Source organism: Trichosporon asahii, assembly GCF_000293215.1.
Source record: "Trichosporon asahii var. asahii CBS 2479 unplaced genomic scaffold scaffold00070, whole genome shotgun sequence".
Classification (NCBI taxonomy): domain Eukaryota; kingdom Fungi; phylum Basidiomycota; class Tremellomycetes; order Trichosporonales; family Trichosporonaceae; genus Trichosporon; species Trichosporon asahii.
The window spans coordinates 2,016,605-2,038,132 of NW_014040855.1; the positions used below are offsets into that span (position 1 = coordinate 2,016,605).

At 60.4% G+C, this 21,528-nt stretch overlaps 7 protein-coding genes across 7 annotated transcripts; 2 read left to right on the top strand and 5 right to left on the bottom strand.

Annotated features, from left to right (window-relative positions):
* Window positions 1–585: 585 nt before the first annotated feature.
* A1Q1_04641 (uncharacterized protein) lies at window positions 586–2,385 on the top strand (the record flags this gene model as incomplete). Its single annotated transcript, XM_014322879.1, has 3 exons — window positions 586–804; window positions 864–1,543; window positions 1,770–2,385. The coding sequence occupies 3 exons, from the start codon at window positions 586–588 to the stop codon at window positions 2,383–2,385; spliced, it is 1,515 nt and encodes a 504-aa protein (XP_014178354.1).
* Window positions 2,386–2,642: 257 nt separating this feature from the next.
* A1Q1_04642 (multicopper oxidase) lies at window positions 2,643–4,874 on the bottom strand (the record flags this gene model as incomplete). The annotated part of the gene is made up of 2 exons (XM_014322880.1): window positions 2,643–4,334; window positions 4,473–4,874. 2 exons carry the CDS (start codon window positions 4,872–4,874, stop codon window positions 2,643–2,645), a joined length of 2,094 nt encoding a protein of 697 aa, XP_014178355.1.
* A 1,170-nt stretch (window positions 4,875–6,044) lies between these two features.
* Window positions 6,045–7,481, top strand: A1Q1_04643 (uncharacterized protein; the record flags this gene model as incomplete). The annotated part of the gene is made up of 2 exons (XM_014322881.1): window positions 6,045–6,114; window positions 6,235–7,481. 2 exons carry the CDS (start codon window positions 6,045–6,047, stop codon window positions 7,479–7,481), a joined length of 1,317 nt encoding a protein of 438 aa, XP_014178356.1.
* Window positions 7,482–7,560: 79 nt separating this feature from the next.
* Window positions 7,561–10,114, bottom strand: A1Q1_04644 (IDN3-B protein; the record flags this gene model as incomplete). Its single annotated transcript, XM_014322882.1, has 6 exons — window positions 7,561–7,768; window positions 7,809–7,903; window positions 7,948–8,148; window positions 8,187–8,462; window positions 8,527–8,732; window positions 8,842–10,114. The coding sequence occupies 6 exons, from the start codon at window positions 10,112–10,114 to the stop codon at window positions 7,561–7,563; spliced, it is 2,259 nt and encodes a 752-aa protein (XP_014178357.1).
* A 138-nt stretch (window positions 10,115–10,252) lies between these two features.
* On the bottom strand, window positions 10,253–15,328 carry A1Q1_04645 (uncharacterized protein; the record flags this gene model as incomplete). The annotated part of the gene is made up of 6 exons (XM_014322883.1): window positions 10,253–10,871; window positions 10,923–11,156; window positions 11,206–11,294; window positions 11,343–13,316; window positions 13,706–15,012; window positions 15,208–15,328. The coding sequence occupies 6 exons, from the start codon at window positions 15,326–15,328 to the stop codon at window positions 10,253–10,255; spliced, it is 4,344 nt and encodes a 1,447-aa protein (XP_014178358.1).
* Window positions 15,329–15,616: 288 nt separating this feature from the next.
* Window positions 15,617–18,111, bottom strand: A1Q1_04646 (translation initiation factor eIF-2B epsilon subunit; the record flags this gene model as incomplete). Its single annotated transcript, XM_014322884.1, has 4 exons — window positions 15,617–17,521; window positions 17,561–17,657; window positions 17,700–17,946; window positions 17,997–18,111. 4 exons carry the CDS (start codon window positions 18,109–18,111, stop codon window positions 15,617–15,619), a joined length of 2,364 nt encoding a protein of 787 aa, XP_014178359.1.
* A 1,343-nt stretch (window positions 18,112–19,454) lies between these two features.
* On the bottom strand, window positions 19,455–21,439 carry A1Q1_04647 (uncharacterized protein; the record flags this gene model as incomplete). Its single annotated transcript, XM_014322885.1, has 3 exons — window positions 19,455–19,972; window positions 20,015–21,153; window positions 21,297–21,439. The coding sequence occupies 3 exons, from the start codon at window positions 21,437–21,439 to the stop codon at window positions 19,455–19,457; spliced, it is 1,800 nt and encodes a 599-aa protein (XP_014178360.1).
* Window positions 21,440–21,528: the final 89 nt, after the last annotated feature.

Below are 21,528 nucleotides of genomic sequence, written 5' to 3' on the forward strand. Positions count from 1 at the left end.
TACGCGCACAACCCCTTCGACTCTCCCGCCATGAGCGAAATGTCGCTTAGGACGCCGTCAATGTTCCAAACGTATGCGCCTAGTCCTTTGGCCGCGCCGCGGAACACGATGGCGCCAGGCTTCGACGCGAGGCAGAGTAGCTTCTCCATGGGCGGCGGGTTCGGCGGCGGCCAGACCGCGCAGTTGACGCCGAATACGGACCCGAACCCGACCGACGAGACAGTGCTGTCTATGCTGAGGCAGTACCTGAACACGCAGGACTTGATGTCCGTCACGAAGCGCAGCGCGAGGGAGGCGCTGTACGGCCTGTTCCCGAATGCGAAGCTCGAGAGTCGCGCCGCGTGGATTAATGAGAACATTGACAAGATTCTCAGCGAGGCATAAGAAAGCACGCCGCCAGGCGTGCGAGCGAGTGCAGCTCGACGCGCTCACGAACAATAGGCCCATTAGCCACAACAAGACCCCCCAAAACCCCCCAAGATCCGCGGATGGCCTATGGCCACCCGCTCAAACAAGCAAACACATACATTCCTTCCCCCTCTCTTTTTGTTGCATTTCCTGTCACGACCGCACTATAAGAAACGCATGTATTCATGGACACTGCGAGCACGAGGGGGCAGCGAGCGCAGCGAGCTGGCCACGAGGGCGAGAGTGGAGCTACAAGCGGAGCCGGTGGGTGCGAGCACAGACCACGATGAGACTGAGCCAGTGGAGGTGGAGGGCCAGCCAGCTCGAGTCAAGAGTCAAGAGTGGAGGCCGATCTGTGATGCGGCGATCACGGGGTCGGCGTTCAAGACGAGATCAGTGCGTCGGCTGCGTCGGCTTATCGGCACTGTCATACCTCTCCTTATACTGGGCCACAGCATGAGTTGCCTCGTAGAGCATGGATCCGTCGGAGTGTCGAATCGATCAGGCGAGCACATCGGCTAGGCCTTAGGTGGAGGGCGGAGATCAGGTCCGGGGTGGAGGTCTTCCACAGAGGGGGCACAACGTCAGAGCTGTTCCAGCGCCAAGACATCCAGGGCAGTGGAGATGGGCGATGGGCCGTTCCGGCGCGCGCCGGCGGCAACGGTCGTTGTGGGATATTGCCCGCAGAGAGCGGATCTCCACTCTGCCGGCTCTGCCGCTCACGTCCGTATTGCCAACTCCCCCCCTCCAACAGGACCGACCACAGGCACAATATATACGCCGCCAAGGACGCAAGGACGCAGATGGAGAACACATCGATCATGACGCTCCCCTCGTCGTATGGCGCGACCGACACACGGCCATCGAGCGACTCGAGCAAGTCTAAGCCAACAGAGCCAACAGAGCCAACAGAGCCAACAGAGCCCGTCCTGCCCACCATCCATCCCTCACTTGGCCATGACATCAGCAACGGAACGAATGGAAGTGGACAGGCGTCAAGGAAGGACAGGGGCCAGGCGAACAAGGCCTGGCTGGCCAAAAGCGTGGATAGCAAACAGGCCAGCCTTATCTCTGTAGCTAACTGTTTCCTGACTGGGTTCACGAGTGCTGTGGCCTTTAGCGCTTGTTATATCTGGTACGTACCCCCTCCTCCTTCCCTCACTCCCTCCTCTCCCAGGCCCTTCTTCCATCTCACAAGCCCTCCTCCCCCGATCCCCCGATCCACCGACCAACACTTCCCCGCATCCACTCATAATCACACTCACCCTCCCTCGCTATCGCTCGCACTCCCGCTCCCGTCTCGCTCGCTATCGCTGGCTCTAATCTCACGCTCCCTCGCTTCGCTCGGTCGCTGATGACAGGCCCGGCTTCCAAACCGGCAACGTTGCCCAACTGGCCATCAGTCTCGCGCGCGTCTTCGACCCTGCTCCCATCAGAACGCACGGGTTCCAAAAGGGGGACCAGCAAGCGCTCGTCTCGCTCGTGTGTTTCTGGCTCGGCGCCTCGCTGGGCCGGATCGGGGCGCGCTTAGGCCCAAAAGCACGCCGGTGGATCCTCCCCGCGACCTTTTGCCAGGTGGTCCTCACGGTCGTCGCGGCCGTGCTCGTCATCCCCGAGCCGGACTATGGCTCCCGCCCCAACCCCAGTTGGGCCGATGCGCGGGGCATGGCTGCCCTCGGGTGTCTCTCTGCCGGATTGGGCATACAAGGGATTATTGGCAAAAGGGTCGGGAGCGAGATGAACACGACCGTCGTGCTTACGGCGACGTGGGTCGAGATCTTCAATGAGCCCGGATTGTTCACGTTTGGGTTTGTGAAAAGTCGTGATGCCCGCATTGCTGGCGTGCTCATGATCTTTGTCGGCGCTTTTGTCGGAAGGGCCTTGTTGGGCGTTATTGGGAGCCAGGGCGCGCTGGGGGTTCTTGCTGGGTTGAGGGCGTTGAGTGCGCTGGGATGGGCGATGGTCCCTGCCGCGTGAGCGCGGAGCGAGCGAAGCGAGCGCAGAAAGATGCGAGGGGCTTAGATCGTAGATGACAGTGTAGAGTACGTTGTTGCATGGATACAAGAGTGTTCCTGTCTTCTACTAACCCTCCGCTGACCACAGCCTACAAGATGAAGCTCCCTGTTGCTTAGATCCAGCAATCTGCTGCCCTCACTCCCTCACTACCTCGCCGACCTCGCCGACCTCGCTCGCCCCAGTCGCCTTTTGGCGCCTTTTGGCGCCTGGCGCTGAGCTCAATCGTGCATCTCCTGCGCCCCGCTATCCGCCGCCGGCGTCTTCTCACCAGCACACATGCCCTCAAACCCCTCCGGCAGCGTCCACTTGCGAATCTCGTCCGGGCGATGCGTCAACGTCATGAGCAGGCCGAGCTGCATGTGCCACGAGATATGGCAGTGGAACGCCCACACGCCCGCGTTGCCCGTCCCCAGTCTCAACACGGCATGGCCATACGACGGGATCTGCAGCGTGTCCCTGCGCATGATACTGGTCGTGTTGAGCGAGCTCGAGTCGCCGACGAAATGCCCGTCGCCAGAGGACAGGACCCAGAACCGGTGGCCGTGCATGTGGAACGGGTGGCTGCCGTCGTCGAGGCTGTTGACGATGAGGTCGACGAAGCCTGCGCCGGCGTCGTTGGACAAGTTGGACGAGTTGGAGGAAGGTTGTGTCAAGCCCGGCCCCGGCGTGGGCCCCGGGGTCACAATGTTGACCTGGTCGCCCGCGCCATCCTGCGGCCCGACCCTGCTCGCGCTCGCGAAACTCGCATCATTGCGGATCTTGAATATGTCCGCGACGCCCGGCTCGGGCTCCCAGCTGCTGTCGTTGAAGAACATGTAGTGCCCATTATCGGCCGTGTACTGCATGTTGAACTGGACCGTGTACTGCTCCTCTCTCTGCCTGGGGGCATCGGGCGCATGGACGGGGGTCAGCTTGGTGCCGTCCGGGTCCAGGGCGGGGAGGCCCCTGGCACTGCCCGAGGCACTGCCCGAGGAGGACTCGTCCTCCCCTCCAGTGGTGGAGTTGGGGAGGATAGAAGAACTGATGCCAGCATAGCGGAGCACGCCGAGGGTCGTCTCGGAAAAGTTGGGCGACGTGTACCGCATCTCGCTTGTTTGGAGGTGGTTCCGAACCCAGTATGCGGCCGGGGGCTGGTCCAGCGTGATCAACACGCTGTACCGCTGCCCGACGGCCAGTTCCACACTGCTCGCGTTGAAGGGCTGGATCGCCACGCCATCCGCCTCGACGACAGTCAGCGCGTGCCCGTCCACCGAGAAGATGGTGTTCACGAAACTCCCCGCATTCACCAGCCTCAACCGGTACGTCTTCCCGCCCTCCAGGGTCAGGTTGAAGAACGTCGTGGGCTCGTCGCCGCAGTAGTTGCTCGCGTCGTAGTGCGTGCCGTGCGTGTAGCTTCTGGCCTGGGGAGCCTGGGGCGGGAGCGCATGCAGTGACCGTCTCCGCTTTCGCTCGGGAATGACCAGATCGGACTGCGGAATGTACGCGCACTTGGCCTGCGAGACGCCATTGATGGATCCCCCGTCCGGACTCGGCTCGTCCCCCGGCTGTCCGTCTATGCCCGTGCCGAGCGCGGTGAAGCGCCAGCTGAGCGCCGGCACAGGCGTGTTGTACATGTCGCTCAGCATCAGGGTTACTTCGTCGTCGTACTTGGCGTCGGTGCCCGGTTCGTTGCCTTCGTTGCCTTCGGGCTGGGCGTCTCGTGTGCTAACGCTCGAGTTGGAGCCGGGAGTAGACGCTGGGTGGAAGACAATGGCACCAATCAGACCGTCAGTGTACTGTCCCGCCGAATGGGCGTGGTACCAGCTCGTGCCCTGCTCGGCGACCCACTCGTACGTGAAGCTGCTGCCGGGAGGGATGCCGCACTGCGTGATGCCGTGCGTGCCGTCCATGAACCCGCGCCCGGGGAGGAGCTGGCCGTGCCAGTGGATAGACGTCGCATTGGGCAGAGCGTTGTGCACGTGAATGCGGAGGAGGTCGCCCTCATTCGCTTCGAGGATGGGGCCGGGAGAGATCTGTCATTAGCCTCCGGCTAGGTCAGCCGTACTCACCCCGTTGACGACGATCATGGGCTTGGTCATCCCGCCCGGAGCGGCCGAGACTGCCGAGACGGTCCAGTTGAACTCTCTCGTTGTCGGCGCCGCGCCGACCGGGAACTGCCGTGACGACCCAAGCCATCGCGCCTGGTCGCCGAGGAGCTGCTCCCGCGAGATCTCCGTCGTTGTCGTTCCGTTCGCCAATGTCTCGCCAGCACTGGCGTTCGCGCTCTTCTCGGGGCTCTTGTGCCTTTTCGTTCCGACGCCTACTCCAACACCGACACCGACGCCAATCGCGACGCAGAGAAACGCCACGATGCCGGCCGCGATCCACCTGTTCCTCCTCGCGTTGCCGCCGCCGGCCTTGCGAGTATGCGGTTCCGTCGTTTTCTCGACCGGTGCTGAGGCGTCGCTCATCGTAGATAGCGGTGGAGAGTGTGGTGCGACTTTGCGAGAGAGGGGCTGGGGAAAGTTTCGAGGGCTTGCGGCATTTCTCGCAATCAGATAACTCTGCGCGACTCATCTGCTAGCGTAAACGCTCCGCCGGTCTTGCCGAGTCAAGCGGAGCGGCAAGCGGTACTCGAGCGCTGCAGTCAGGTCCCCATTCCGGCCAAGACCGACGCACATGCAAAACTCAGAGCGGCCATAAACTCTACCTGGCATGCCTGTCGGCCTTTCTGCTCGTGCTCCGAGTCAGGCAGCCCTTGCTCGCTTCGCTCCACAGCCGTACGTATGATCCCCGCTCCACGCCAGCTCCGCGGCGCTGGGTCTCATGTCGCGTGCGGCCGGTAAGGTCTCCAAACCTGGCCGTGCCAACAATAACTTTCGGCGTAAACGAACGTGCAGCTTGGCGCGCGAATCAGGAGCCAAGTTTGCGCGCACTACCGATCACCGGTGTTATCAGTGCCCTTGTGCCTGAGAGATAGCGTCACTTTCGATGTCCTGAACAGGCGTAGACGAGCGGGTTTCGTCGAATTTTTCGTCATATTCTGAACGCCGGTCTGTGTTCCCCTTCTGTAGGACCCCGGAACTTCCCCGGGAAGACGCCTAGAGTGGCTCGGAGCGCGCACCGAGATACCCCTTTCTGAACACGGGCGACACGGGCGATATGGCACGTTTCCGACCGCAGTTCTATTCTGAGCTCCACACCTGGACCGACTCTGGTCCATCCCACTGTTCCGCAATGTCGAGCGCAGCACGTTCATCTTTTCTGCCCTCCTAGTCGTGCGCATCACACGCCAGTCCTGCTCCATGCTGCTTTAACCCTCCTTGCCCGCTCGTGCTCGCTTACTTCCATCCCTTGCTCTACATCCGCAAGCCCTCCATGCCCGCTTGGGTCAACGCGAGCGTGCCGAGCACCAATCGCAGGCACGCCATTGCACATATCAGCGGAATGAGGACGCAAGCGGTGACTCTCGGCGCGTGCACCTCGGGATGATAGCTGATTGTCCTTTCCGTAAGACTTGAGCGCCGACGCAAGAAGGTCTAAATGCGGCTCTTAGCGCCAGAATATAAAGACGGGGTCCGAAGAAAGTTCACAATCCCCAGCACTCAGCAAAAGGCGATCACCCACTGACATAGCGAAATATGCTGGCCCTCACGCTCGCCCTCATTCCCCTCATCGCGGCCAAGAAGGCGCAGACCTTTGTCGCGCCCGGTAACGGGCCGACGGAGCAGTCGCCCAACTACACCGGCGCCTCGAACGGCTCGCTCCCGCTCCAGGGCGTTGTTCCCGGCAAGGGTGGGTAACTGGCTTGTTAGCAGCGCTGACTCTCAGTGTACGACCGGTTCATCACGATCTGGCTCGAGAACACCGACTTTGACTCTGCCGGCTCGTCGCCGACGTTCCAGAAGCTGGCGAAGCAGGGTATTCTGCTCGAGCAGTACCATGCCGTGACGCACCCGTCCGAGCCCAACTATGTCGCTGCCATGGCCGGCGACTTCTTCGGCATGCACGACGACGACATGTACTTCCTGCCGTCGAACGTGTCGTCGCTCGTCGACCTGCTCGAGGCGCGCAACATTGCCTGGGCGTCGTACCAGGAGAACATGCCCACGGACGCGTTCGACAAGGACTACACCCAGGACAACTATGTCAACGGCCAGGGCAACTACACCTACTACAAGCGCAAGCACAACCCGCACATCATCCTCAACTCTGTCGCCGAGAACCCCGAGCGTGCCCTCCGCGTGCGCAACTTTAACGACTTTGCCGTCGACGTCAACAACTCGGCCCTGCCCCAGCATGTCTGGATCACCCCCAACATGGTCAACGATGCCCACGACACGGACGTCAAGTACACCTCGGACTGGCTCGAGTACTGGCTCGTGCCCCTGCTCGAGAACCCCAACTTCAACGGCAACAAGACCCTGATTCAGCTTACCTTCGATGAGAACGAGAGCTACTCGATCCAGAACCGCATCTTCACCGTGCTTCTCGGCAACGCCGTTCCCGAGAACCTCCGTGGAACCAACGACTCGACCTTCTACACGCACTACTCGCACCTCTCCTCGGTCCAAAACAACTGGGACCTGCCCTCGCTCGGTCGCCAGGACGCCAACAAGACCCTCGCCAACGTCTTTGACTTCCAGGCCAAGACTACCAACTACTCCAACTATGCTCCCAAGCCTGAGGAGATTCCCCAGCTCAACCTCACCGGCATCTACCCCGGCGCGTGCAACCCTGACATGTGGACGCCCATCCTTGCCCCCAACGTCAACGGCTCGGGAGCCGGGAACGGCACCGTCTTCTTCAACGCCTCGTCCACCAACGTTGACCTCACCACCGCCGAGCCCGTCAACCTCACCGCCACTGGCGGTATCAACCCCCTCAACATCAACCCCAACTTTACCTACAACCCGCTCCAGATCGTCAACCAGTCTACCGTCGCCAACGCGACTGCTGCGTCGTCGTCCTCTGACGCCAACGCCAAGTCCAAGGACAAGGAGCACTCCTCTGCTTCCAAGGCTGGTGTTGTTACGGGTGTCGTCGCCGCCGCTGCCGCTCTTGCAGTCCTTGCCTAAGTTTGTTAGAAGTCGATCTAGAACAGTGTACATGATGCATGATGATGGTTGAATGCTATTAATGCGCGGAAATCTACTATTACAAAGGGGGCATCTGGCCTAGCATGCCGTCCTCTCTCATCATGTGCAGGAACGTCGCCTGCTGCGACCAGAAGTCGCGAACGGTCTCAACCCCATGCACGAGCGGGATCCGCGAGTGGTCAAGGGGCGGTGCTTTGGTGTATCTGTTGGTCGCTGCGCGATCGCCCAGCGCCGACTTCTTGCCTGGAACAAACTTCAGGCATTTGCTGCAGGTTAGCTTATGGTGGGTATACTGCAGCTACTCACTCTTCGGTCAATCCGTACCCGTCCAGGAGAAGGTTTTTGAGGAGAAGCGCAATCCCGACGACGATGCTCGCATTCGCCAAGCGCTGGGCGTTGAACTGCTCCGTCTGCGGTTAGCTTCGATGCCTTCACATAAACTCACCTCTGAGACAACGGCCACCTTATCTGCCAATGACTCGTCCTCCATACCCATGACCTTGCCGAGCTCGATAGCGTTTGCGACCGCGGTACCCTCCGAGACGACATGGCTGAGGTGCTGCACGACGGACATGACCTCTTCTTGCAGCTGGTAGTTGAAGGTGGACAAGTTCTCTGCGATGTAGAGTACGAATCCGGGTTCGATCTGTTGTCAGTTGTGAACGACGTCGGTTTTCAACTTACCTTCTCATTGCCCATCAGCTCAAAGTCGAATGCCTTCACGAGGGCACGCAGGAACTCTAGCCTCCAGGCGCGCTTCTCGCTCAGCAGATCGTACCAGCCTCCCAAACCAGGGGTACCGTTGTAGTGACCAACGGGCTCGGCCGTGATCGTGCGCAAGTAATCGTAGGACGAACGAGCGAACTCGAGGTAGCGCACGTTGAGGAGACTGGGGTGCTTGGTGTGCAGCGTGGAGTGGAGGTTGAGCGCCTGCTCGGCAATGTGCCGGTCCGCGCCGGCCTCGAGCGAGATGAGGATGGGAAAGAGCTGATAGGTTAGCGGAGTCAGCGTTGGTGAAACCTACGTGAAGAGGATGGTAGAGACCCTGGTTGATAGTAAACTCGAACACCTCCATGGCAGCACTTTGCAGCTTGGCGTGGTTCGACTTGGCGCCAGCAATAACGTAGTCAATGTTGCGCTGGACGAGGGCGGTCGAAACGCCCGACTCATGCAGGTCGGCGGCGCTGCCAATGAGGTCGTCCACCCCCTGCTTCTTGGGTTTGCCCTTGTCTGCGTGTTAGTTGAGCACGGCTTCAAAGCAACTTACTTTTCTTCTGCGTGCGGCGCTCAGCCTCAGCACGCAGGAAGTCGCGGAGCATCTCGAGCGCGTACGCCTTACTCTCCATGTCGTCCGAGGAGAAGACGCGCTGCATCCACACAGCCGACTTTTCCTGCAGGATGAGGGGAGGGTACGCCCTGAACAACGCCGCGAGGCAGAGCGAGGGCACCTTCTGCGATGAGGCAGCACCAGAGAAGGCGATGTAGTTGTCCAGCAGGTACTCTTGCAGAGGCTCATCTGTGATACCTCTGATGATGTCCTCAACCTGACTGTTCTCAGCAGCAAGCTCCTCTGGCTTGGCAAACTCCGTGATCAGCGCAGTGATGAAGTACACCATTGCGATGGCGGGAGAGGAAGCGTTCGCCAAACCCTTGGCCCTGATCTGGATCAGACAGGACCGCAGGACCATGAATAGCGCGGCCCACTCCTGGGTGAGATGCTTCGTCACCGCACAGTAGCAGGCCACGATGTTCTTGAGCGCGTCGATGTTAGGCGGCTTGCCGACGAAACCACGGACAATCTTCGACAGCTCCTGGGCGAAAGAGGAAGACGCCTTGGGCATGAACGGGATCGAGCGGGTGAAGATCTCGAGCAGCAGCTCGTTCGTCCTCGCCTCGTCCGCGTTCGTGGCGGTGCGCAGGTACGTGAGCAGCACCGTAGCCTTCTGGTTGTCGATGAGAGCAGGGTCATCAAAGCTGAGAAGCGCGATAGCCTTGATATGACTCGTCGCGTTGAACTCAGACTGCTCCGTCGCGTCAACCATGCGGCTAATGAGCGAATCGATGATCTCAGCGTAGCGCTGTGTCTGTCCGTTGGCGCCGACAGCCTCCAAAGCCGCCTTGAGCGACTCATCCTTGCCTCGGTAATCCTTAATTACGTCGACAAGAAGAGCCGCTGCCTGAGCGGGATCAAAGTTGGAAGGGGGGCAGAGAATCTCGGTGAGTGACTTGACGGCCAGGTCTTTGACACCGTCGTCCTCGTCGTTCGTCGCCTCGATGAGCTTGCAGCAGATGTTGGTCTTGACCTCATCATTGTTCGTCACGTTGAACATGTCACGGAGAAGCTTGACGACGCGCTTGCGCACGCCAAGACCAGCGTCGGTGACACGCATCGAAATGTGGTCGAAGTACTGATCGGCAAGCTCTGAGCGCTGGACGATGTACTTGCCGATGAGGTCGACGGCAGCGTCACGCACGGCGGGGGATGAGTCCGAGAGTCGGTCTTCGATACCAGTCTTCACGATGTCTAACCTCAGCACATCAGGATCGGCGACCACAATGTTGCCGAGGCCGCGAAGTGCCTTGGACCTCAGATTGACAACTGTCGAGCCCATGGCTTTCAGAAGCGCATGCAAGATGTAGTCTGCGGCTCCCTGCAGTGGGCGGCATCGAGACACGGCCAAGGAGGCCTCCCATGCGGCGTCTGGGGGTGTAGGTTGGCTGTCATTAGCTAGATTTCTGAGCGCGACAGCTTACCTCATCTCGAAGAGCATCTCGTCTGCGGTCCAAACGTCATGCGATGCCTTGCGGATAGTCTTAAGGATAGCCTGCAAGTTCTCGCGGTGCTGGTGCGCCTCATCGTCATTGTCCATGCGGTACTTCTGGATAAGGGACTCGAGGCGTTCAACAGGCTGATACAGCTCCTGCGACCAGAGAACGCGCGAGAGCTCACCAGAGGAGACAAACATGGTGTCCTCGCGAGCAGCCGACGACAGGAAGTTCTGGATCGAGGAGTGCGCCTCCAAGAGGGAAGGCAGCTCTGCGACCAGCTCGTCTGAGATGACCTCGTCCAGACTCGGGACAGATCTCTTCTCCTGCATGATGTTGTTGAACGAGCGAAGCTTGGCCCCAATGTCACCGAGGTAGTCAAGGGCAATGCTGCGCGCCGCGTTCGCCTCCGAGGAATGGCTCGCCTTGTCCTTGCCCTCATCGAGAGCACCGACAAAGATCTTAGACAAGATGTTAACGAACAGGGACGCCGCCGGCCACTCAGGTCGGTACAGCGCATTCAGCAGATCCGAGACAAAGGTGTCCAGGATCGCCTTGTAGTCCGTATCCGTCGTGAGCTTGTTCGACTTGCCAGTACCGCATCTGAACGTTAGCTCAAGGCGTGGTAGAGGAGCTCACTTTTGGAAGAGATACAGGGCGATCATGTGAGTCGAGCGCAGCGCTAAGTCACGGCACTCAGTGACGATGATCGATTCCTGAGACTCTTGGGCAGCCGCCTTGGCATCCGCCTGACCCATCTGAACGTCCTGCTGGTCCGGAGCATCGTAGTCAAACTGCGAGGAGCGAAGCTTGCGGATGCGATCACCGACGCCATGGGAGGACGCCTGAATGAGCTGCAGGAGAAGAGCACTGAGCGTGTTGATCGAGCTTCCGTTCGACAACCTAATGTCAGCTAGAAGAATGACGCGTAGCTCACTGGAAGTGTGTCTGCCGTGAGCCCTGCTCATGACCGCGGCCAAGAGAGCCCAGAATCTCCTCAATGATCCACTGTCGCTGATCTTCGTACTTAGCAAACGCCTGAGAGTTAGTATCGCCCAACCAGTTCTAACTCACTCCTCGAAGACAGCCAAGTGCTTCCATCCTCAAACTCTTCATGACCGACCAGCTAGGCCCGCCCTTGTTCCCGCGCTTCGAGGAGGGCTCGTTGACGAACACTGGCCCAATGGCGAGGTAGACAGTCTGAATGACGAGCGTGTCCGAGAACGACATGTCCGGTCGACCGATAAGGGTAGCGATGTGCGGCACTGCGGCGCACGTCGACTGGGCGACCGCGGACAGGATGGGGTTCTGGAACTGTGACACCAGGAGCTTCTTGGACGGCTTCGTCTTCGCCAGTGCGGTCGACTCCTCAGTGACCAGGTGAGCCAAGTAGTCAGAGTTCATTTCTGTTGTCAGCTTGTGGCGAGATTTTTGGAGCTCACTTTCGCCGGCAAGACCTTCGATCACGGGGAAGAGCACCTTGGTCATCTCGTCGCGGATCGTTGTCACGGCCAGCGAGAGAAGGTCCTCAGAGTAGAGCTGCTTCGGCAGTCCGTCTGAATCGAGCACGACAAGAACACAGAGGGCAGCAGCGGCGGCGGTCGACATGGTGGTCAGCCGCTCCTCGGCCTGCAGAACCTCGTCCTCGGTCAGCTGGATGTCTGGCGTGTCATCCTTGGGCTCGTCATCGACCTTCTTGGACTTCTTGCCCTTCTTCGTCGGCGAGCCGTTGATGACGGTCTTCCTCCCGTTGTTGGGGAACACCTCCAGCTCGTCCGTCTCGTTCATGACGCGCTCCAGCATGCGGAACAGACGCGACAGGTTCTCCACGTCCCAAGCAACAGCTTGTCTGTTAGACTCAAGGCGCTGGCGCTTCTGGTTCTTGTGAACGCGGGTAACTCGGCGAGTGACATTGTTGATGGTTGCCGCAGCCAAGAGTGGGTGGCTCCCATCTCTCGACAAGGTGTCAAAGTACTTCGAGGAAGACACGCTTTCACGCGAAGGCTCGGCGTCGAAGGTGTCCGACTCCTCAAAGATGTCCTCGAGCGTGTTCTGCAGCTTGTCCAGCGCGGCTGATGTCAGTTCAAACCCGCAATCGATGAACTCACATCTGGTGTCCTTGTCGCCCGTGCGGCCAGTGCCCACGACAGGGATGTCGTCAAAGTCAGGGCTCAGGATGCGGTGTCGTTGTGGGGTTTGATCAACCTGCCCGTTCGTTCCCCAGTCAATACTGTCATCCTCCTCCTCATCGTTAGTGCCAGGAGCAGGCTGGTATGACTTCTTCTGCGCGGGACTGAGCTTGGGAACGCTGATGTAGATCTGGCTGGAACGCGGGGAAGCCGTTGCCGTTTCGCGCGAGTCCAGAGTCTTAGCCTTCTTCGCGGGGGACGGCTGCGAGTCCTGAGAAACCGGCTTCGGGTGCGCCTTCTTCTTCTTCTTGGCCGGCACGGGAATGACCACAGACGGAGGAGGAGGTAAGGGCCGCGGCAGAGCCAGGAACGGCGACACTCCGGGCGGAGGCATGGACGGCGCCGGGGCTGGCGCGCCATTAGGAGCCGGCTTCGGGCTCTGGAAGGTGAGAGTTCGGTTCACATAGTTCTCGAAGTAATCAGTGTTACTGATACTCGACGATGCGGGCGAGGCACCAGTGAGCGTGGCGGGCGTGGGAGGCACGGAGCCGGTGGCGCTTGGAGGAAGGAAGTTGTAAGGGATTGATGACCTCTGCTGGTACTGCTGGAACTGGGGCTGCATGTACTGAGGCATGCCCTGGCGCTGCTGCTGAGGTGTGACCGGAGGTTGCGGCATCGACGGCGGAGGAGGCTGCTGTTGAGGTTCAGGCTGCGGTTGCTGTTGCTGAGGAGCCGACTTCTTCCGTTGCTTCGGCTTGGGAGGCGCCTGGTTCAACGGAGGAGTGGTCTGCAGCGTCGGTAACTGCGGTCTTCCTCCTTGCGCCATCTGCGCCATCGAGAACTGCTTCGCCTGTTGGCTACCCGGCAGATGCATTCCCTGCGGCGACATCGTCATGGGGAACGTCGGCGGGGCAGGAGGCTGAGACGAGGAAGACGCGACCGGCGACGGCGGCTGGGGTTCCTTCACCTGCGGCGGCTGCTGCGGCGGTGGCAGTGGCGGAGACACCTGCGGCTGCTGATATTGTTGAGGTTGCTGGTACTGCTGAGGTTGCTGGTACTGCTGAGGTTGCTGAGACGACTGTCTTCCTCCCATTGGTGAGAAGTCCGGCATAAAGTTGTCATACGACGACTGCTTCTGGGGCGGTGCAGGCTTCGTAGGCTGTTGCTGTTGCTGCTGCTGCTGCTGGACGTTTTGCTGCTGCCTCTGCTGCTGCTGTTGCAGTAAATGCTGCAGCTGAGGCGGCGGCAGTTGCGACTGCTGCTGCTGGAACTGTTGTTGCTGTCGTATCGGCGGGACTGCTGCAGCACGGGGGATGCGGCAGCCTGTTGGACAGGGCTTTGCAAGGACGGGCTTTGAAGCGACTGCTGGTAGTTCTGAGTGGAGAAGGAAGACTTCTGAAGTTGCGTCGGCAGCAAGGACGGTTGCTGAAACTGGGAGGACGACTGCGGGATGGGTGACTGGACGAAGGAAGGCGGCGGTGGCAAGGTGGAGGAAGACGTGCTGTAGTCTTGGGTGGCAGGCGATCCCTGGTACAGCCCGGAGGGGGAAGGCTGAAGCGGGGACGCTTTCGGGGGCTGCACCGGCGACGGCTGTGCTTGCTGCACGGGTGATTGGATCTGCTGTCCGTTCAGCAGCCCCGGGAACGGCAGTGAGTAGGACGGTCTTCTCAGTTGAGGTGAAGCTTGTGTTTGCTGGTCCTGCAGTAGTGACGTCGAGCCTGCGCCGAGTGGAGCACTGGCAAATGCCTGGAGTGGCGAGGCGGTCCCTACACTGGGGGAGGGCAGCGTTGGCGTACCGACGGGGCGCTGGAACGGTTGCTGAGCGGCGGAAGACACTCCTGTTTGAAGCGCGGGGCTGGGGCGACCATAGGACTGACCCTGCAACGTCTGCGCAGACTGCACTGGCGACTGCGACGCGAATCCCGGTGACGCAAACGAATCCTGCTTCTGCTGCTGCTGTTGCTGTGGTAAGCTGAGCGGCGACTGGATCGACTGTCCCGATGCGTTCACGCCTGTTGCCGATTGCCGCTGTGAAGGTTGCTGAAAGCTCTGGAGGTAGCCTGGTGGTAACTGGGACTGGGGAGCGGAGGCGGTCTGGGACAAGGAGGGAAACTGCTGTTGGAACTGCGAGGAGGAGTAAGGAGTAGTCGTAGACGGTTGTGACTGTGTGTAGGTCGACATGGAGGATTGGCCGAGGCTCGCATTGGGAACCGAGTAGGGTTGACTGGACTGTTGATACGAGCTCAGGTCCTGCGTTTGCGGGGAGCTCTGAAATCCTTGGTACATCTGTCCACTTTGCGTGCTCTGCTGCTGCGCCGGCGTCTGGTACTGTTGCTGCTGTTGCTGAGGAGTAATCGGTGCACGGTACCCTCCGGTGAGGCCGTTTCCGTAACCATTCTGCGGGGTCGACGGGAACGTCGGAGGCTGGTACAACGACTGCTGTTGTTGCTGCTGGTAGTTGAAGCCACCGTAGCTGTTCTGGCTCCTCATAGCTGACGCAACGCGGTTCGCTGCATCCGGCGAGTACTCGGTACCGTTGAAGCTGTACTGGGGGTAGAGGTTGGCCGAGTTGGAGGGGCCAGAGTACGCGACAGTGTGCGGGGCAAAGTGGGATGCTACTGGAGCGCGTGTCAGCGGAGCCGCGGAGTGGTTTCGTGAGGAGCAAGGGGTTATGCGGATCCATGCACGGGCGAGGGGTGATCGCAATGTGCGCTGCTCGAATTCGAAAGACCGTGGGCCGGGTTGGGCGTAGGATGAGGACAGGAAAGCAGGGCCCTTCGCCGATATGTGTTGACAGGTTCATGACTTACCTCGCGCCGTCGGGGTATATGTTGCAAACGGGTATACGCGTAGCAAGTTGGCCGGGTCGTCGTATGGCCCGCTGCCCCATTGGGCGTTGGGCTGACCCGGGCCCGTGCCGTTGGGCTGCATCGTTGCTTGATGCTCGTGGAGGGTCGAAGGCGGATTCGCGGTGGTCGAGGGGAATGGTGAGGACGACGGGGTGGTGAGTCGGCTCACCCAAAACGTCGGTCGGCGGCGCCAGGCGGCAGGCGGCAACGGGCAAAACGGGGCCACCCTGGCCTGGTGCCCTGGTACGCGACATGAACGCGTGCGGGGACTCCACCTAGCCGAGCTTCCAATGCATGCAATCAATGTTCGTCACGATGCATCATCAACATTGCCTAGATAATAAATGCATGAGGTATGATCTACTGCGCTCTACTCGTCGTCCGAGTCCTCCTCCTCGTCGCTGTCGCTGTCCATCTGCTCGAGCAGGTCGACGTACTGCTTACCCTTGGCGAAGGCCTCGCGGTACTTCTCCCTCTCGTTCTCCTTGGCGCCCTCTCCACGGGCAGCCGAGAGCGAGCGCCACTCGATCAGACCCTCCTCGTCGACAATGTCCGAGTCGTACAGCGCACGAAGAATAAGGCCGAACCAGGGAATGTACGCCGGGTTGCGAACCGCGAACGTCTGTGCGTCGAGGGCAATGTCGCTGCTGTCGCGCGCGAGCCCGGACGCGAGCTTGCCCCAACGCTCCCAGAGCGCGGTCGCCGTCTGCAGAATCTTGGCGGCACCGCCCTCGGTCGGAATCTTCGCCATGAGGAAGTTGACAACCTCCTCGCGTGCCGGGTCGATACCAGAATTGTAACCCATGACGAGGGTCTTGAGCTCGAGTGACGCGTTAGGCACCGAGTGACCCTCCTCGTAAGCACGAGCGAGCGACGAGCGCGCCTCGTTGTAGAACGCCTGACTGGGGCCGCCGTTCAGGTTCAGGCCAGCGACCTCCATCTCGATGTCCGAGTCGAAGTCGTCTCCATCGACGTCAATGAGCGACTCATCCGGCGTCGAAGAAGCGATCGAGAGGGTAGAGAGCGAGCCCTCCGTGTTGACCGAGACATCGGACAGGCGGCGACCGAGCTGCAGCCATCGCTTGTTTCGCGGGTGCTCGTACGGGTCCTCGTCCTCGTCGTCAGAGTCAGAAAGCTCCTCCTCCTCCTCGGTCGGCCACAGGAAACCCTTGGAGTCGGGGCCGAGGACGGTGAGAGAGTGGTTGCGCATCGCCTCCTCATGCTCCTCATTGTCCTCGTCCTCTGAGTCCCAGTCCTCGGGCCTGTAGATGGCGCGTCCGATACGCGAGAACTCGGGGATCTGCACTCCGTTCCCAATGACGACGTCATTTCCGATCAGCGTGCCCTTGCCGACGACAACGCCGTCGCCGAGCGTGACGTTGGAACCGATCATGCACTCCTCGAGCTTGCAGTCGGCGCCTATCCGGACGTTGGTGAAGATGTGTGATGACTCGATGGAGGTGTTCGGGCCAACGAAGCACTTGGCGCCGAGCGTCGACTTGGACACGGTAACGTTGGGCGAGAGCGTGTTGTTCGCGCCGATGAGAACGGGGCCATCCAGGTCCGTCGTCCGCGCCAGCATGACGTTGTCGCGCGACACGTACACGTTACCCCTACGAAGTTCGTAGTTGGAGCCTCCCGGGATGTTAACGTCGGGGACAAGAGGGTACACCCAGCGGCGCAGGATGTCCTGCGTGATCTCGCCGTACGTCCTCGTGTCGCGCACGCGCTCAACGTATCGTCCGCCCTTGCCGGCAGCGTCTGCCTTCTCCTCCGCCTTCTCCTCGCCGACGAGGTGCACGTTGATGTTCTTGCCGAGCAGCTCGGACGTCAGAACACCGTTCACAAAGTGTCTCCTGAGGTCGTGGTAGTCGAAGTTCTCCGTGCACAGCGCCGGAACGTCTGCCTCGCACACATCGATGCCAACATCGCGGTATCCGCCACGGTGCGAGGCTGCGCTCGTGCCCGACCAGATCTCGTACTCGTCGATCGAAGCCGGCCACGGGTCCAGGAACAGGTTGGCGGGGAAGTCAACACGCTGCTTGCGCGGCGAAAGCGGGTTCAGGCTATAGTGCAGCAGTCGCGACGACTTGGGGTGGACGAGCATCACCGGCGACTCAGGGTGCTGACGTCCGCCACGAGCAACGCCCATCGTCATGATAACGTTCTTGTCGACCTCGCGACGCTTCTTGTGCGCCTCGACCATGTGCGAGATGTCGTAGTTCGACACAATCGGGTTGTGCACGAGAATGAACGGGTTCTCCGGGTTGAGCAGCTGCAGGTCAGTTCGACGTACGATGCGAAGTTAACTCACGCTCATGGCGTCGAGCTCACGGAGTGCGTCACCGGCCGTCCTGGCGGTCGTCGAGGACAGACACTGAATGTCGAGCAGGTGCTGGAAAGGCGACTCCCTGTTGGTCAGCTAAACCTCCATTCGGCTACCAGCTACGCACTCGACGAAAGCACGGATCTTATCCGCGTGCACACCACAGAAGATGAACACCTGCTTGACCTTGGAGTGACTCAGGCTCTCAAGCGTCCACATGAGCAGCGGAACACTGCAAAGGGGCAGCAGAATTCGGGGCTGATCGAGACACAGAACCTCGAAGCGGCGGTTGAACGAGTCGGCCAGAATGACGGCCTGCAGCGGCGCCTCGTCGACATTGTCGCCGCGCTGGATGTCAGCTATGCCTATGGAGGCTACACAGCTGGGCACTGATAGTCGAAGCCAGTCAACGGAATATACTCACCGGCTTCTGCTCGGCCTTCGGGGCCTGCTTCTTGGGCGCCATTGCTTTCGGTGAGCGGTATGCTTGATCGATCGAGCTCGAGCTTTCGTTCAGACGTCCAAAAGAGCGCGAACATTGTCATTGTGTCCGGACTCGTTCATCTCGCGTGGATGTCGCGTGGCTGCCACAGGGGGTGAAATGCCGAAAGTCCGCCCAGCCTGGGTGAGCGCCGCTCGCTGGCTGGTGCACCGCAGGTCGACGTTCAGCACGCTCGCTACGTACGTTGACCTCGACGATCACCGCCTAGACACCACTCAGACATCATGCCCGTTCCCTGGGAGGTGAGTTGCGCCGAGAGCTGGACGGGGCAGAGATGCTGACGAAATTCCAGGCCCTTCTTCCTTTCGGTTAGTTGACGCGCGAGCCCGAGTGACGTTTCGGAGCAATTGGATTGGTCGACACGCACAGCAGACAGCTAACGTGCAGGTCTCGTTACCGTCATGTTTGCCGCGACCGGCACGCTCCTCAAGACCGTTAAGGAGTTCGAGAACGACTGGAAGGTGCGTTTGGCACGAGCGGCGCGCGTTTGTTGTTGTGCGATCGGGATGGAATGTGGGAGTCGGGACCTGGATTCGACAGACGGAGCAATTCTCCGGTAAAGCGAATTGAGCGTAGACCTGGGTGTCTGTGGCTGCACAGGAGCTGTTAGCGGACCCGGAGGAGGAGAAGGAAGGGAGAGAGCTCGGAATCGGAGGTTTGGGTGGAGGAGTAACAACAACATCGCGCATCATTCAGCTTCTACGCTGTTTGTGTTCTCTTAGCTGACCTCAGCCTCCCCGCTACCACGTCGACCCCTGGGAGCAGATGATGATGAACCGCGACAAGCGACTGACGGGATCCTTCCGTGGACAAACTGTGAGTGTCCGGAGTGGCTGGCTGGGTAGCTGTGCTCGGGGGTCCCCGCGACTGCGTTATCAACCCCTACAGCTTTGGTGTTCAAGCCGCAGAAGCTGACCTCAGACGGACCCGGTAGCCCCGAAGGAGTTCGCGACCAACTCGGTGTGGCAGACGGAGAAGATTATTTAAACAACCCAACACTGGACACAACCCAAAATGCATAGGATTAGAGCCTCTAATCAACCCCGAGGGAAGGACTGACGTTGGGGTGGAACCCCGCATCGCTGATCTCACCACAACACATCAAACAACGATATGGACGCAACAGCAGGTGCCACAGGGAAAGGCATATATGCAGAAACAACAAATAATACAGAGAAAATACATGTGGTGTCGGTCCGGTCTGATGGCGGTCTGGTGAATTAATGTTCAGTCAATGTTGGGCGATGGGGCGAGCGTGCCCATTTCAGGCGAAGGCACGACCATAACGGGCGACGAGGAGAAGAGCGGTTTCGTATCCTCGGTACCGGCAGAAAGCGAAGACGAGGCGGGTACAGTGTCAATAGCGTTGGCGAAAGCCTCCTAGGCATTGTCGCCCTCGCTCTCAATGACCCTGAGGAGGTCCATGATCGCGTCCGAATCCTGGCCCTGTCCGAAGATCTCCATGAGGTCGACGGCTTCGCTGGGCGGCCCGTTCGCGTCGTCGTCGAAGCTGAGGAAGAGGGACTCGAGGTCCGCGCCGTCGGTCGAGGGCGGGAGAGGTTCGAGACCGAACGGGAAGTGGAAGTCGAGCGGCTGCACCGTCCCCCCGTTCTCGCCGGGGGTTGGGGAGGTGCGTCCGTTTTGCTGCTGCGTCGCGTTCGTGTTGCGGGTCGAGCGGCGGGGAGAGGGCGATGGCGGAGGCTGGCGCCGCGGGCTGCTCTTGCGTGCACGCTTTCGCGGGCTCTCGGGAGGAGGTTCATCGTTGCGCACACGGTTCAGGCGGGGCGAAGAGCGAACCGGCGGCGTCGCAGCAGCCGCGGACGACGCTGCGGCAGGCTTGGCCCACAGCTCGCGCGGACGCATCTTCTTATGCTTGTTGAAATACTGCCCGCAATCTGCTGTCAGCTACTGCTAATGCCCTGGAAGCTTTATGAACATACCGTTGCAGACCTGGCACACTGGCCCGTCGCGGAGCTTCTTCGTCATCCACTGGTCGCTCTCAGTCGATGCGCAATTGTAGCACTGCTCCGCAGGCGTCGGTGTCGGCGCCCAGGGGCTGCCGCTGCTGCTCGCCTGCGCGAGCACGGAGGCAGAAGCAGGCTTGTGCTGCAGCGCGACACGTTCACTCCGTCTAGAAGGAGAGGGAGAGAGCATGCCACTGATACCGTTCGCGCCCTTCGGCGAAGGACGAACGGGGCTCTTGCTCGGCGAGTCGGGCATGGCCTTGAGCAGCTTGGCAAGGAAGGGGTTGTACGCAATCTTGGCCGCCATGTTGGGCGACACGCGGCCCTGGTCCTTGAGGATGTTCATGAGTTGTGCTCTAGCCGGTGATGGCGGTGGTGGTGTACGTGGTCCAGTGCGAGGAGGGGGTGTTGTATCCCTCGCTCTTGAAGGCTCGGGCTTAACAGTCGCGTTACTGTTTACGCTGGAAACGCTGTGTCGACTAGGCGACGACGCCGATCCGCTGGGTCCGCCAGGCGTCGATCGGGGCATCGTGCGAACATGTCGCAAAGGAGACGTGGGCTTCGGCGGGGGCGGGGGCGGTTTCGCAAACACGGCATCGGTTGCGTTCAAGGGGCGTGCTGGGCTGCTCGCAACAGCTATCGGCGCTGCGGCCGTAGACTTCCCGCCGGCCAGCATTGATTCGAATGCCTGTCGGCCGGAGAACTCGCTCTTGCCCTCGGGGTTCAGTTGACGCAGAGTCAGCGTCACTTCGAGACCCCAGCCCTTGCCGTCGCCTTCGGCCTCAGCGGCAGCAGCAGCAGCCATGAGACCCTCGAGACCGCCTCCCTCCGAGAAGCACGTTGGCGAGAACTCATATTCACGCACGAGGCGACCTCGCGCGAGAGTGCTCCCGCTCCCGCCCTCGGCCAGTGCCCACGAAAGGAACCCCTTTCCCGCCCAGCTACTCGGCGCTGCGGGGCCATGGAAAGTGCTCCGCGCTCCTGCCCGCGATGGATCGAGGTTGTAAACAGAGAAGTCGAGCGTTGATCGTGTTGGCACGCATTCCGGGCTGTCTGTTAGCTCATCGTCGGCTGACGGTAGCTCACCTGGCAAAGCAGATGCCCCGTGCCAGCGCCTTCAGTGCGCAGCTTCCCATCATGATACCCTGCGATGCGGGGTGCACGTAGACATCCTGTCGTTCCGATAACACAGCAAGGTACGATTGGGGCGAAGTATCGATGGTGTATAAGATTTTGACTGGATGTCAGCTTGTCAGACGAGTGAAGCAGCTGCACATCGGCAGGGCGGTATTGTCGGACGGTGACACCAGTTGACGGTGTTGATCGCCTCATCTCACTGCCAGCCACCTCGGTGGACTCACCAGGCAGGGCCTGTATCTTGCCCGGCGCAGGAGCCGGCATGGTGGTCGGTCCTAGTCGTGCGACTTCCTGTTATTCGTCTGCCCTTCTGGTGTGGTATTGGAGGCGAAAGCGAAGATAGAGTTTGTGTG